General features: G+C 38.8%; 1 protein-coding gene across 3 annotated transcripts in view; it reads left to right on the top strand.

Moving 5' to 3' along the window:
- Nucleotides 1–14,627, top strand: part of ESRP1 (epithelial splicing regulatory protein 1) — a 32,799-nt gene extending 18,172 nt beyond the window's left edge. The window contains exons 12-15 of one of the 3 annotated variants that reach the window (XM_088063214.1): nucleotides 1,630–1,816; nucleotides 3,644–3,812; nucleotides 12,581–12,686; nucleotides 14,239–14,627. In XM_088063214.1, coding sequence (XP_087919340.1) covers nucleotides 1,630–1,816; nucleotides 3,644–3,812; nucleotides 12,581–12,671 — 447 coding nt within the window. In that variant the 3' untranslated portion in view covers nucleotides 12,672–12,686; nucleotides 14,239–14,627. Of the gene's footprint in view, nucleotides 1–1,629; nucleotides 1,829–3,643; nucleotides 3,813–12,580; nucleotides 12,687–14,238 lie in introns of all 3 variants that reach the window. The other 2 variants (XM_014254199.2, XM_005517017.3) reach the window with 2 other exon arrangements.
- The last annotated feature ends 349 nt before the right edge of the window (nucleotides 14,628–14,976 follow it).

Raw genomic sequence — 14,976 nt, 5'->3', positions numbered from 1 at the left:
CATGATTCCTCTTGTACCTGGTGAGGAGTGCCATCAAAACACAAGTGTGGGCAGTGTTAGCTCTCAGAGGAGTGGTTTGTGCCTGCCTTGCTGAACAATGTGCTGTGAGTATATTTGAGGATAAATGTGACTGCAGCCTTCTAGAGGCAGGAATTCCTATGTCAAAAGTCAGAAACTGAAGCTTTGGGTTTCTTGTGTTGTTGCTTTCTTTAAACAGTCACAGCTAAGCACCAAGATTAACAGCTCATTGATGTGTATAACCTGTCACATCTTTGCCATTGTTTTCTGGAAGCAGTTTCTACCAAAATCTTTTAGACAAAGGATTGTGCATTCTTGTGATCTTTATCTTTCTATTCTTGTGACTTCAGGGGGGAGGAGTCCTTAAACTCTATGGAGGTGTTCTGAGTGGTTCAACGGAACAAACTGATTATTGCTGTATAAAAATGATGGTTCTAAAACTATTTAACTTAGGCTTAATGTCAACCAAAACTAAAAAAATACTTCCTGGTCCCAAAGTAGGACTTCTGTGTTTCAGGAATGTGAGGATGGAGAAGGGACTGTAGTTATTTCAGTACTTGTCTATCTAAAGACATGCCTGTTTTTGTGGAGACTTGACCTAGACAAAGCTAAAAAACTGTAGGTAATGTGCAGTGCTGGGAGAGACTAAGAAAAGTGCAGATATTAAAGCACATATAATGATTTACAGTAATGTCAGCCTTTGACAGCACTAAAGAAGGAACCTGGATGAAGAAGTTGGTGTGTGCATATAACCCTAAGGGATGTCTGCCACCCTTGCCCTGCATAAAACGATCAGGCTTTTTTTTTCTCCCCAAATACTGCATTTGCCTGACTACTAGATTTTTATCTTTCTCCATGTTCCCAGGTTTCAACCCTCTAATCATGAACAACTGTGTAAAGGATGCTGATAAAGTTGTCTCCTCCAAAATGAGAGGAGCTGGCCCAGAACTTGAGTTAGAGCTGATGTCAGATCTCTCTCTAGTTTTGGTTACTTCAAATCAGCAGCTGCATGTGGCTAAAATAACTCCTCCCAGTGATGTATCCCACTCGTTTACAGATACAAAAATGTCAGTGTTGTTTTTTTTCTTCAAGCTCATACCAAATGTTAGGCTAGTTAGTACTCTACTAAAACATCACAGCCCATGTTGGTCTTCAGAAAATAAAATTTAAAACAAATTATTTAGCAATAAGTACTTGACTGGATTTTTATCCTTGAATTTTAAAAATCACAGGTAATAAATGGGGCCTAGATCTTCTAATTCTGCATTTGTAATAAATTTGTAAGAGCAGGTCTCAAAGCACCAAGGTACTCCTGAATTACAGTCCTCTCCCATAGGTGTCACTTTTTTTTTTAGATATGTAAGTAACGAGTTACAATGCAGCTTAATCAAAACAGGTGAATAAATACAATCAAGTTATCACAAGTAAGAAGAACATTGGAGAGGAGAGCTTAAACATGCTGATGAGTGCTCAGGATGACTGACTGCACTTGACTTTGGAGATGAATGTATTTATGACTGAAGAGACTGCTTATCACAGCACAAATTATTGCTATGCTGCTTCTTCATGGAATCTACAGAAACATTTCTTTTTTGTCTGCCTTGTTTGTAGGGGCGTCCATCGGGAGATGCTTTCATTCAGATGAAATCTGCAGATCGAGCTTTCCTGGCTGCACAGAAATGTCATAAGAAGACCATGAAGGACAGATATGTTGAAGTCTTTCAATGTTCTGCTGAAGAGATGAACTTTGTATTAATGGGGGGCACTTTAAATCGAAATGGCTTGTCCCCGCCACCATGTAAGTTACCATGTAAGTTTTGCTTGGGTCTTGCCACTACGGTCTACACTGTGTATGGGTAGGTATTGGAGCTGCCTTGCTGACTCTGATCCTGGTTCTTGGAAAGCATTGTCAGATGGAGGGGTTAAAATAAGGTCTTTAGTCTTCAATCATCACCAGCTTGCAATCATTATTTTTCCCTTTGGTTGTGAATTATTTAGTTTGAAGAACTGCTTTTGCTTTTCTAATGGCAAATTTCCCTTCCCTCCCTGAAACTTTAATTGGTTGGGGCGAGTGATGATTCTGAAAAGTAATTTCTAAGCCCTGCCTAGACCTTAAAGAACTGTTTTGTATTTAAACTGTTCTGTACTTATATTTTTTCATCATGATGAACATGTCAAGCAAAAGATCTTCCCTTTTCACTTCCAAAACTTAATTTGAGAAGCCATAAGTAATTCTCCCCTTTGAGACTTAATCACATGTTCTTTTGAACCACGACTGACTGAATTCTTCCTTTACTTTTTGTTCTTCATATGGAATGGAGGTTGGCTTTGTGGGAGTGAAACACACATGGCTTCTGCCTCAGAATTGCAGAATCTGTATTTCCTTTTAAATTTTGATTCTCAGAGCTACTAGGATGGACACTGACTTCTGCACAAACTTTTGGAGGAAATGCTTTAAGAGCTTGAGGGCTAACTTAGTAAGCATCTGTGCCACATAAATCTGAGCCTATGGGAAAAATAATACTTTGCTTCCAAAATCATAAATGGCAAGGTAGTTAAGTAGTAGCTTTTTCTGTGTGACTCTATGCAAGTGTGTTTTTTGGTTTTTTTTTGGTGGTGGGCTTTTTAAGAAATATCCTCTACATGATATTTGGAGCTGCCAGTACAACAGCATATCACCTGGGAGTGGTTTCTTTTGAGTGCAAGTAGACCTTCAGCTAATCCTTGGGAGAGTTTTTCAATGAAAGTGTCTTGAGCAGGGGTCAGCAGTAGATAATCTTGTGTGATTGCTATTTCAGATGGGTTGGAACCTTCTGAGAGTTTCTAGGATAGGTTCTTGGGCAGAGTCACAAACTTTGGAAACACACAGGTGTCAGTGTTCCCATTTCCAGTTACAAATGGCCTCTGATGTATTCCTCAAATAGGGCCTTTTAGCACTTACAGTCATGCTGGCTGTAGCTCTGAATAGCAAAATTAAAGGCTTACTTTAGATAAAGCTTTATGTTCACTTCTTTGGCAGTGGGGAGGAGAAGAGGAAAGTAAAGGAAGAGAATGGCAAAGGAGGAGGGTGAACTCCCATGAGTGAAAATTCATTTAGGGCCTAACATCTATCAAGATAGCACAAAGGGCACTTTTGGTTTGTTCTTTTTTTAAATTCAGTGTTAACACTTCAGGCTGCAAAGCCATGACTTTCCTCACTCTGCTGTTGTTTAATTAAGGGATAAGCAATACCAGGATGAAAGTCTTCTCTCTTTTGTTGAATATTAAATAGATCTTTATCAAGGAAGTTTTCTTCTTACCATGGAGAAGTCTCATAGTTCTTGAATGCAGACTTCATTAAAATCTGAGCCTAGACAAGCAAAGCTGACCTATATATCAGAAAGAGACCCTCTTCCCAGAGCAAGAGGTGGCTTTTTGTATACTTTTGACTTTACTGTTGACTGGAGGCGGGGTGCAACACTTTGTAGTCACACTCACATTGGTGGCTTCTGTTTATTTTCTGTGGTGAACAAGGATAAGAAGATTGTGAAGGGTCTTGATGTATACTGTGGAGTTGTGTATGTATGGTCTTCATTAGCTCTGGAATTTCAGAGGTCCTAACCTATTTTCCATTTGCTTCCTGTAGGCCTTTCACCCCCTACCTACTCGTTCCCAGCTCCTGCTGCAGTTGTGCCAACAGAAGCTGCTCTGTATCAGCCATCCATGCTTCTGAACCCACGAACACTCCAGCCCTCCACAGCCTACTACCCTGCTGGGGCTCAGCTCTTCATGAACTACACAGCATATTACCCCAGGTAAAGCAGAGGAGAACCCAAGCAGCAACAAAGAAGTCTTTTTCTTTTTTAATTGTCTCCAGCAAATGCACAAAGCTCACAAAAGAACATTGTCTGCTCTGCTAAGGACTTGTGATACCAAGAACAGCTTGTTCGGTATCTTGTTCAGGGAAAGAAAAATTCAGGATAACTAGGAATTTTCCAAGTTTTAGAGTATTGCAGGTAGCAGTGTTTGGGGGGCAGGGGGGTTGGTTAGTGTGTTTTGGTTTTTGTTTTGGTTTTTTTTTAACCTAGGACACACATTTAAGTGGGTTATTTTTTATTGTTTTTGTTTCACCTAACACTCCTCTTAAACTTATTAGTTTGCTCTATTATGCCCTCAGTGGGAATTGATGTGTGCAGTACTCGTTCCCATGTCCATAAAGAAGCCCTTGGCCCCTCCTTAGAATGTATAGCCTTAACTTTTGAAATACTGCCACTTTGTTTTTGTAACAAAGTAACTTTTCACCGTTATGATGAAAACTGTTTACTTCTATGTATAGGTATTGTAATGAATGCATATGTAAATCATATAGAGGCATATATTCCTCCTGTCCTCATAAACACCTCTCACAAAGGGCTTTTGGTTCTTCTGGATATATTAGCTATCTGCTAGAGAACAAAATCCCTGGATACCTGTTGCCCTCTGCAGTCATGAGGCCCTGGAAGGAACCATGTTCCCTTTAAGCCATAAACCATTTCTCATCTGTTAGGAAATCTGCTAAACAATTCAAGTTTATTTCTGCAGCAGGGACCAAATAGCTACTTAGGAAGTTGTTAAGCAATATGAGCTTTTCAATACCTGTAAGATAACAAAGGTTTTCTTATTACTTTACCTATATGTCTGTGAAATGACTGTTGTGGTTTTTTATTAAAGTGTTTCCTTCACTCATGAGTTATTTTCTATAATGGCTTCAATATCTGTTTTATGATTATGATAATATTACCAAACTCAGCCTTGTTAATGTAAGATTAAGAAAAATAAAATTCCAAACTTGCACTGGCAATATAAAACAAGGTTCTTAATAACAGTCCTATATTTCATGAAAACATAGTAGCAGTAATAATCTGTGGTTACTGACATGTTTTACTTCTTAAGCTAAGTATAGACTGGCCACTGCAGGCTAAATGTCAGGCCCTAGTGATTTCTCACTGAATGAGAGAGATGGGATATGAGTCCCATCACTGGCTGCTTGGGCTGTGGGAATGTATGTTGGTCACAGACTGATCCATCTCAAGTCCCAAAATATCCTTTTTATATTCTTGTCTAACTGGCAGTTGCTCTCACTGTTTTTAGGAAAACATTATTGCACAGCTTCTCTGCCAATTAGAAATACTGCCCTTTTAAAGAAAATAAGGAAAAAATCTGGAGTCAAGTTGGCTTTTTACTTTGTTGTGAGATTTGGTGTTTAGGTATTGCTTTTCCATCCAGAGTAAATCTTTGATCTACAGACAATTTGTATATACTCCAGACAATGTAGTGATTTTGTAGCTGATGTTTTGGGCTTGTTTGTTTTTTGTTCTGTTTTTGTTTTTTTAATTCTTACTGCTTTTGAGGCAAGTTTCTGTGCTTTGTCCGAGAATCCAAAAAATAATTGGATCCATTTGAGGTAGCAATCAGAACTCTCTTAAATATAGCTTTCTGGTTCTGTAGTTTAATTCAAAAATTAGGTATGTACAGCAGGAAAGAATGGGGTGTCCTCTGTACTAAGTGTTCCATTTAAAAGCATGTCCAGGAAAAGCAATATAGAGCTGGTAGGTAATGATCAGACAGTGCTTCATAAATCTTACTGCTGAATATTTATAGAAATAAGGCAAATTTCTTTGAGCTGTTGCCAAAGCTTCTACAACTTGTTTTGCAAGGTCAAGTTGCTTTATTATAGTCCAACTCCCTTTTCCACACAGTGATCAATTTAAAAGGTGGGTAGGAGGGAGATACTGGTTTGGTCTTTAGTACCTATCAGAAATCCTGAAATTCTCAGACTTGCCTTAATGCTCTTAAGACTTTGGTGATGAAATCAGTGGTGAAAAGAAATGGATGCCTTCTAAGCTATTAAAATAGCTTTAGTGAACTCCCAATGAAAGGGAGGGCGAGCAAGTTATTCGGGATCTGACAGTCTTTGATATCACTGTTCAGCTTGTAATTATATCTGGCAACATGTTCTGACAGCAAATCAGTGGTCTTGCTCTCTGTCTAGTCCCAAGCTTTTAAGAAAGAACAATAGGATTTCTGGGAGGGAGGAGTTTTCCTTTATCTAATCCTAGGTGTACTAGGGGCTGTACGTACATTGGAAATGATAACTGCACTACTTGGCAATTGCTAACACATCCTATAAAAACTTTTACCACAAACAAACTTAAAAGCTATTGCTACAGGGTAAACAGTTTTTAAACAAAATTGAATCTTATTGTATTTATTGAGTTCTAATGCCATTTTTATCACTTTTAAGCAGTGCCTTTAAAGCTTCAAAAGTATCTGTCAAAATCTGTACATTTACACTTTTAACTTTTTAAAAAAAAAAAAAAATTAAATAGCATGGTGGAAAGAGAAGCTTCTTAATTGTAGGACTCATAGCCAAAACATGATATGGAAACTGAAACCTGGTGTGGGTTCAAACAAACTGGATAAATTCCATGGCAGGAAATTCACTGTGGGTTAGTGAATACACAGAAACCACACCTGGCTCAGGAAGTCCTTGAACTCAAAATAACTGGAAGAGTGTTCTTGTGATCTGTGTCCTACAGTAAATTCTTGTGCCTTTGAACCAAGGTGGGTAGGTAAACTTGTCTGTTCACACTTTTGTGGGACTCATCTCAAAAGATACAGGTACTGCTTGAGAGCATGGGTCTTCCAGTGTGTCTGTCTAATAGTGGCTAAGTTGGGGTTCTCACTTTTGTGCCAGTGTGTGCATTTCTCTCCACTGAAGTGGTTTGAGTTAAAAGGCCTTTTTGTGTGATAAAGGTATGATTCTGACACTTGCTGCACAAGGAAATACAGGGTAATGTCTTGGTATTCTCATCTGCTTATGTCTCTTCCTGCTCTGGATAAGGTATGGGTTTTCTCATTATACACTAATAACCTTGTAGAAGTATACATATAGCATTAATATTTATGTATGCATACATGCAGAAGTATGTATGTATAAAAGTAAAATGACCAGTCTGAGCAATAATCAATGTTAGAAAAAAGTCTCATTCTGTGATGAATCAGATTCTCCATAATTATCATGAGAAACATGTTAGTCTTTTCTAACCTTGATTATTGCTCAGATTCTTATTGAAGCACAATTAAGTTACAGAGAGTTTAAAACTGGCAAACCTAGGAACAAGTGGGCGATACCATTCAGAGCTGCTGCCAACAGCTTTGTTTACATATCTCTGTCTGGCTAACCAGCATCACTTGACAGAACTGGGTTAGGAAACAACCATATGTGTATTTAGCCTGGGAGCTCTGTCACAGATGGAGAACAGCAGCAGCCAGAAACAAAACCTCTTTTAGTTGTACTCACAGCATCACATCAACACTCTGGACCACAGCTATTAAACTCATGTGATTTTGTTTTTATTATTATTTTTATGCTAAGTATGTTGGCTTGGGTTACATGAAATCACATCTGCAGTGATAGGCTCACTGGATATAAAGGTTTATTGGTGGCTTTTAGTTGCTGTCCAGCAAATGGAGTTCAAATGTTTTAAATTGTGTCTGAACCTGGGACTCTTCTCTACTTGTCCTTGTTTTGTTGAGCTGCTCTCCATCATGAATTTTTCAATATAACCTTAACTCTTTAGCTAATGTCACAGATTTGTCACCAGAATGATTGTTTGGGGGGGACACTTCATGATTCACTTTGAAAATAAATGTAGCTTGACAAGGATAAGAACAGCAGGGATGCCTTTAACTACTGCTGTATTTCATTGGAGGGAGGAGTGCATTAGCAGGGAAGACTAATTGTTGCGTGCTTCCGTAGGCTGTCATTATCCCTTCATTTGTAGGTTTTAATTAGGAAAACTGCCATGGTATGTGGAAACAGCAGAACAGTAATGCTCCGATCAACAGCTATCTGGATATCAGGATAGTAAAATTATTTAAATTAAAAAACTAAGCAAACTCCACCTTTCTTCAAAGCTGGTAAGCCTGTTAAAGTCTTGTTGCTGGTAGCAGTGTCCAAGTTTTTAATCAGCCCACCATACAAAATGCTGCCATGGAGACTGGTGGGGATGTCTTCCTTTTGTTTCCTTAATAGACTCAGTGACTTGATTTTCAGGTAGCAGCTCTTACTGTCATCTTCTGACTGTTTCTCTGCTAACTAATAAAACATTTGGAATTGTATGAGGGATTAATTGTTACATCAACATTGCGCAATCTTGCTGCAGAGATCAGTTTGAATATAGTTTTTCCTTTTGCCTATTTACAACACAGTTCAGTGGTGGGAGAGATCTGCCCATTGTGCCTGAGGGCATGTGTGTCATCCATGCAGGTGGCTTTTTAAAACATTTGCAATGATCTCAGGTTGTTCATGGCACCAAGGTACACTGCAGGATGCTTCACTTTACTCAGAAGCAGCCTTCTACAGGTGTGTGTTGAAAGTTCCAGGGCAGACTATTGCAGTCCTCTGTGGCAGAGCTTCTGGATCCATTCCCCCTGCTTATTGTTGTCGTGCTACCATGAATTTACCCAGCTGGGAAGTTGATTTCAGTAGGCAGAGTGGGCAGCAGATTATCTGGTTAAATGTGGGGAAGGCATCTGTATTGAAGGAGCTTTGTGTGTTTCCAGGAATAGAGCTAGGTTGATCTTGGAATAAGACTTCTTAGAGCTGAAGGCTTTTTTTTTTTTTGCTTTTTTTTTTTTTTAATAATAATAATAAAAAAGTCTTCCTTGTTGAGAATACCAGCTGTGATATTCCTCCATGATTATATAGTCATAGGGATCCAAATGTTTCTCTTGGCTTAACAGATGACCTGATGGTTTATTGCTCCTACTTCTGCTATTTGTCAAGTTATACAGCCTTTCTTTCTTTAAATGTGGATAAACATTGCCATCTTGGAACAGGAAAATTATTCTGGCTGTGTAAAGAACATGTCTTGTTAGTTTTTGTGAGCAAAGTTAAAACTTTCAACTTTGGTGATTATACCACAAAATTTACTATTAACTTTTGTACAAACCACTTCTAAAAAAGCTTTATATTGAAGTTGCATTTCCTCATGGGCTGCTTTCCAGTAGTGAACATTATAGCCATTATGGTGTAAGCTTGTGTATACATATGTATTATAGTCCCTTACCAGCCCAGGAGTAATTTGAAAATTCCTACCAGTTTCTGAAAAGATTTGCTGTTCTCTGAAATCTGGCATAATCTGTCAAATTTTGAGTTTTTCTGAAGGCTACTTGGTAATGTGCACCCTTTACTTTTTCTGTTCTTCCTGCTGGCTTTAGTCAGGGCATCTCACTTTGGGGTGCTGCAGAGATGCTCTGGGTCTGCTGAGCTTCCTAGACCTAGAAAAGAGAGGCAATAACTTAATCTTGAAATACTAATGGATGAGTCTGACAAGTTCTTTCACTGTGAGTGCTCCTCTGAGTACTAGAGTAAGGCATATGAAGTAAGACTAACATGCAGTCTTAGTCCTGAAATTAATAGAAGCTGCTATATATACTATATATATATACTATATAATAGTAGCTTGATTAAAATCTCTTGTTAGTATTTGTCACAAAGCAGAAAATAGTTAATATATTTCACAAACAAAAAACTTTCAGAGATAACTGAAACCTCTAGATGGTGTCTATGCACATATTTGTTCCTACATGCAAATAGTACTGGGTATGTTTGTGGTTCTCTTGATGGACCAGCAGGATACTTTGCAGAGATCTGAAAACCTGCTTGGTTATGTATGCTGACTGCTCCCAACTCACACCCACTTGTAATATAAGCCACAGCTTCCTTCTGGATATTGGTATCTGTTAAGCAAATATATAATGAAAAAATTTGTTAGGAAATCAGGAGAGACAGTGAACCTTAATGTTGCCACATAATATTTTAGTGATGAATATGTGGGATCCCTTGAGGTGTATAAATGCTGTTTGAATGCCAACATCAACCTTTAGAACATGTGAAAACTTGTTCTTGCATCCCAAACTGATTTCTGAAACTTAATTGTGTTTTATTTTGAGATTCTTGGGAGAATACAACAATCTTAGAATATATGGATTGGAAAAGAATCCAATCCACATGTTGATGAGATCCAAGAAGGATCAGTTCATAAGGAAAAAAGGTTTGTATTGGGAAATGCCTCATATCATATTTGATTTCAGGAACTAGATGGATATAGTTTAAGTTCTTGCACTGCATCATTATCTAGTGGTATATACCTACTAAGAACAGCTAGAAATTTTGTCTGGCCTGATGTAAAACATGCAAGTATTTGTTCCTGAGGCTTGTTTGATTAGACAATATAGGCTGGAGTACTTGTCTTGTATGCCTGCCTGGACACTTTCCACTACATTTTCGTGTGTCTTCTATTGAGTACTTTTCCATCTGGAGACATGACCACTCTAAGTCACTTGCTGCTGTTCCTCTGGGGGATTGTCACCCCTCAGACTGGGAAAACAGAATTGGCTGGGAACAGTCTATATGTTGTCTGCTCTTAGGGAGTTGGAGCAGGTAGCACCCTTAGCCTTTGAGAAAAGCTATGAAAGACATGAAAAAGATGATCAAAGTTTCTAGCATGTACAGATTAAATATTTTGGGTGTAAGAAAAGATTTTTTTCTTCATTACTCCTGAATAAATTAATTATTGTGGCATTAATACTGCTTTAAAACAAGACAAGCTTGTCCCTTTGTGGCGCTAACCATTAATATCTGGCAGTTGCCATTGACCACAAAAGATGCTGTGTCTAAACAGTCCATGAAACAGAAGTAAATGGAAGCATATACTGCCTTGCTGACAGATGTGGGGAGTTCCATCCCCACATGTATTTGGCAGACACGGGCCTGGAGTTTGCATCCAAATTGGATGGGCATATCTGCCTTGGATTCATATCCTTATTCTGTGGCTACATTAAGGAAGTGGATGGAGACAGCATGTGATGGGTGTAAGTTCCGAAGCTGAATGGTGCACTGGTGGCGGAAGACTTCTTTTCAACTTCATTATTGTCATAAGCTGACCCCTGGATATTATGTTTGAGAATCTGAGTAGTACAAAGGTGTATTGACTGTGGTAGTAGTTTTTTAGGGATTAGTATGACTACTAATGTAACAGAAAAGGCATGCAGGAAATGATTAGTGGGAAGAGTTGTGATAAGTTTGTATGAAGATGCTACTCTGCAGCATAAATTCTTACCTTCCTTCAGCTGTTTTTTTTTTTGACAATAGGCTTAAAATTGATAAAAATTATTATGAGTGTTGTCCTTGGCACCAGACTGTCTCTGCTGTCTAATGGAACCACCAGTGAAGATGTTGTCACAAAGGTACCTAGGAGCACAGTTGTGGGGATAAACAAGCTTTATAAGCAGTTACTATGGAAAAAGAAAAAGCAGCTCTTTTTAGACATGGACAGCTATTCCCTGTAGAAGCAGCAGTGTTAAACCTCAGTCAATTTCGTTTACTTCCTAAAACACCTTGAAAAGGTTCCTGTGAAGGGAGGCTATAAACATCCATATATTGTGTCCAGGAATGGCCTGTCTGCTGGATTTACTTGTTACCTGCTGTGATGAAACTACTCTGTTCCATACTCCGTTGCATACAGATGACTCAGGGCTTTGTGAATAATGGGAACTCAGTCTGGGCAGGACTGAAAACTGGTGAGAACATATCCTTGGGGGCAAATGTGCCCACTGGACTTAGAACCTACAGAGGCACTCAAGAAGATGAGCTTTAATTTAGAGAGATGGAATATAGGCTAACTGTAGGACTCATGTGGAGGGAGGACTCCTCCACAAGGCATCTTGGGACAGTAGCCTGTGGGCTAAATTTAGTCTTCATGAATACCAGCTTAGCTAAGGATTGAAACACCAATATAAGGACACAAAGGGAAGACTGAGAGCCCAGTAGACATTTTCTCATGGTATTTTTGTAGGATTGAGCTGGGAGAACAGAAGTGGTGGTTGTCTGTGAGCTACCTCTCTAGTGTGGTTTGGAGAGGTTATCCCAGGTCTAAGGAAGAGCATTGAAATAGTGATGGATATGGGTAGGTGCTTGAGGCCATGTTCAGGAGATAAAGCAAAATTATTGAGGTAGCTTTGAGCAAGAAGTATGAGTTCTTGGAGGACTGAGTTTTTAATTTTATTTTTTTACTTTCATAAAATTAGAGAGTAAGTAGGAGAAGCCAGTGACATCCTTCAGTATTAGAACAACTTTAGGGGTAAGTGGTCTATGCAAATCTATTTAGTAGTGATCTTGTTAACTTTTCCTTTAGAGCCTTTGGGCATGTGTGGCTGTGCAGGAGGTGTTTGTCTCCAGGGACACTCTCTTGAGATCAGTCAGTTTGGCCTGCCAGAGTCTAGAGACGGTGACCTTCAACAAGATCCTGTGTATACCCACATGTTGTGCTGTTGGGGAAAGCTGATTACCCCAGTGTTGTTGCTGTTGCTGAACTGCTCTTAATGCCAGTGGTGGGAGCATTATGAATGTCTAATTCTGAGCCTGAACTTTATCTGTCCAGCACTTGAAGAAAGGTTAAGGTTGCAAAGCCATCTTCTGGCTCTCTTCTGCACTAGTTTGGCTTCTGATTGCTTCTATCTTAACTTGTGTTTGTAGTATGCAGCAGAGGATGGACTTGTACACACAAATGATGCGGCCGGGACAATATCCAAAGCATGGATTTGCATTTAAAGGCCCCAGCAGTTAGACTTCCTTAGTGAAGGTAAGGATAACAAACCGCAGGAGCTAGGGCTTGAGGGTATCATAGTATTTTATTCAGATAACCACCATACTTAATATAAATTGTCATTTGCTGCCCTGAGAAGGTGGTTACACTTTGCTGTGTCCAGAATGTCACACTGCAATATGTAAAACTCTATGAAAGCTAGAATTTAAAGTCATCTTACGGGCTGCTGCCTTGCATGTTTTCCAGGGCTTCAAATGCATGCTACTTCAAGCTTTAATACCAGTACTGAGAGCCTGCAGAAAGCTTCTTAGAGTCAGTTTTCTCTGTGGAGCCAAGTGTGGAGATGATGTTACTCTCCTAGCAATGCACTAGGACGAGGTATTAGTTGGACAGAATGAGCCACTTTCTTAGGTGACTACAGAATCCAATGTCTAAGCTTCAAACTGACATACAATTGCAGCAATGAAGTAGTTTGTATAATGGTAGCTATGCTTTTTCTTTTGTGAGATTTCTGATGAGGCCACTTCAGCCTTTCAAGTTTTGTTTACACGATCTTCTATATAGGAACAGTCAAAGGGTGAAGTCACCCAAAAAGCATTTGTGTAGAAAAACGCAAGTTGAACTGCAGAGCAGTGTATTGATGGATCATGTGACTTACCATGTTGTAGTATCAGAGGAAGCTATAGAAATGTATTTGCAAAAAATACTTCTGTAAGCTCTAGTCTTTGAAAAAATACATAGTCAAAGAAGTGATTAGATTTCTTTTATGTCCCTTTCTTTCCTCTATTCCTTTTTTCAGCTTCCCCCCTGAAAAATAGCAACAAAACTGTCCAGTTTTCTAATTGTTCTGCTTTTGACACAGACAACTTAGCCAGGATGTAAACTGCTTCTCATCAAAGTCTTTACCTGCAGCATCACCTCACTGTCATCTGCTCCAACTGTGCTGCTTTTGCATGTGTAAAAGTGACCATCTCAGCTCATTGCCCAACAAGGGGGCCTTTGGATTGATAAAGCTAGATCCCATCCCTGCATTGGCAGTTGGAGCCATAATTAGCTGCTTTAGTAGACTTCTGGCCAAAACTGTGCTACATCACTTCTCATTAATTTATTGTTGTCATCCAGTGACTAGATAAGGAAGCTGATCCAGTTGGAAAAACTCATGGGGTTTGTCTGTTTTCAGCCAGTTTGCAGCTTAGATACTACCTGTGTTGGCCCAGAGACAGGAAGGTGGAAGTGGCCAAAGCAGGCACGGAGAGATAGTAATGGCATTGTCATGTTGGATTTGATTGTAAAGCTTCACTTCCAAAGGTAAAAGGTCATGTAATAGTGAATAAATTCTGGTATACTCTTAGTGAAGCATTCTTCACTTTAGTAGAAAATGTCATTTAAACTGTGTGTGTGTAAGGTGAAAACTAAAGCTTTTGGTCCATCTGTAAAAATTTTAAATACAGGAAATCAAGAAATTAATATTTGCTTTTATCATGGTGTTCAGTGACCTGCACAACTCTTTAATGCAGATTCCTCTACCCTTTCTGATGTTTTGAACAAACACAGTGAACCTAGATGGAGATTTTGATTATGTTTCCAGCTTTAGCACTTCTCAAGCCAATTGTGCTCAAGAGGAAAAACCACCAGAACTCTTGGAGTGACCAGATGGATCTGCTACTGTTTTAAAGTTCATGCGTGGTTTTCACACATGCGCACAAAGACCACTGAGCCCTTCACTGAGAGCACAGGTGCTGAAATCATGCAAGTCTTTGAGGGTTTCTGCTTGATAAAGAAGGTATTAAGCTGCTCTTAGTACAAAAATAGTTCAGCCTGAACCTACACAGTCTGATCTTTCATTCTTTTGAAACAGCAAAAAAGTCTTTTTTACATAATTTTGCACATAGTTTAAAATTGTTATTTTTAATTAAAGTGTTTTACAACCTCTAATTTTGCATTTGACATTATAATAAAAAGATCTTTTGTCTTGTATATATTTGTCTAATCTCTGCAAAAGAAGCCACTGTAAACTTTATATGCAGGCATATTTTACACAGTGCAGAAATAATTTGGAATGTAAAATGGATTATTTAAGGGAAAAATGCTGTAACTTTGTAACCATGTGTGGGATGTTAAATGCTTTGTCTCTGATTCTTATCTTGTATGCTTTTCCTATGCACTCAAGTATTTAAATTTTAAAAGGCTTACAGGAGTAGGCATTTTCAAACTTTGGTCACACTGTGTACTCAGAAAATGAGAAATGCAGTTAACATCTTCTGTCCTGTGGTCCTACTTTTATATTTCCACTCCACGTTTTCCCCACCCTTCTTGCTGTTTGACT

The sequence above is a fragment of the Pseudopodoces humilis genome, chromosome 1 (genome assembly GCF_049639895.1).
Source record: "Pseudopodoces humilis isolate 2021_Gansu_Grassland_sample_001 chromosome 1, ASM4963989v1, whole genome shotgun sequence".
NCBI classification, from domain to species: domain Eukaryota; kingdom Metazoa; phylum Chordata; class Aves; order Passeriformes; family Paridae; genus Pseudopodoces; species Pseudopodoces humilis.
The sequence above is the reverse complement of the archived record's forward strand: the minus strand, read 5'-3'. Positions and strand labels throughout refer to the sequence as shown.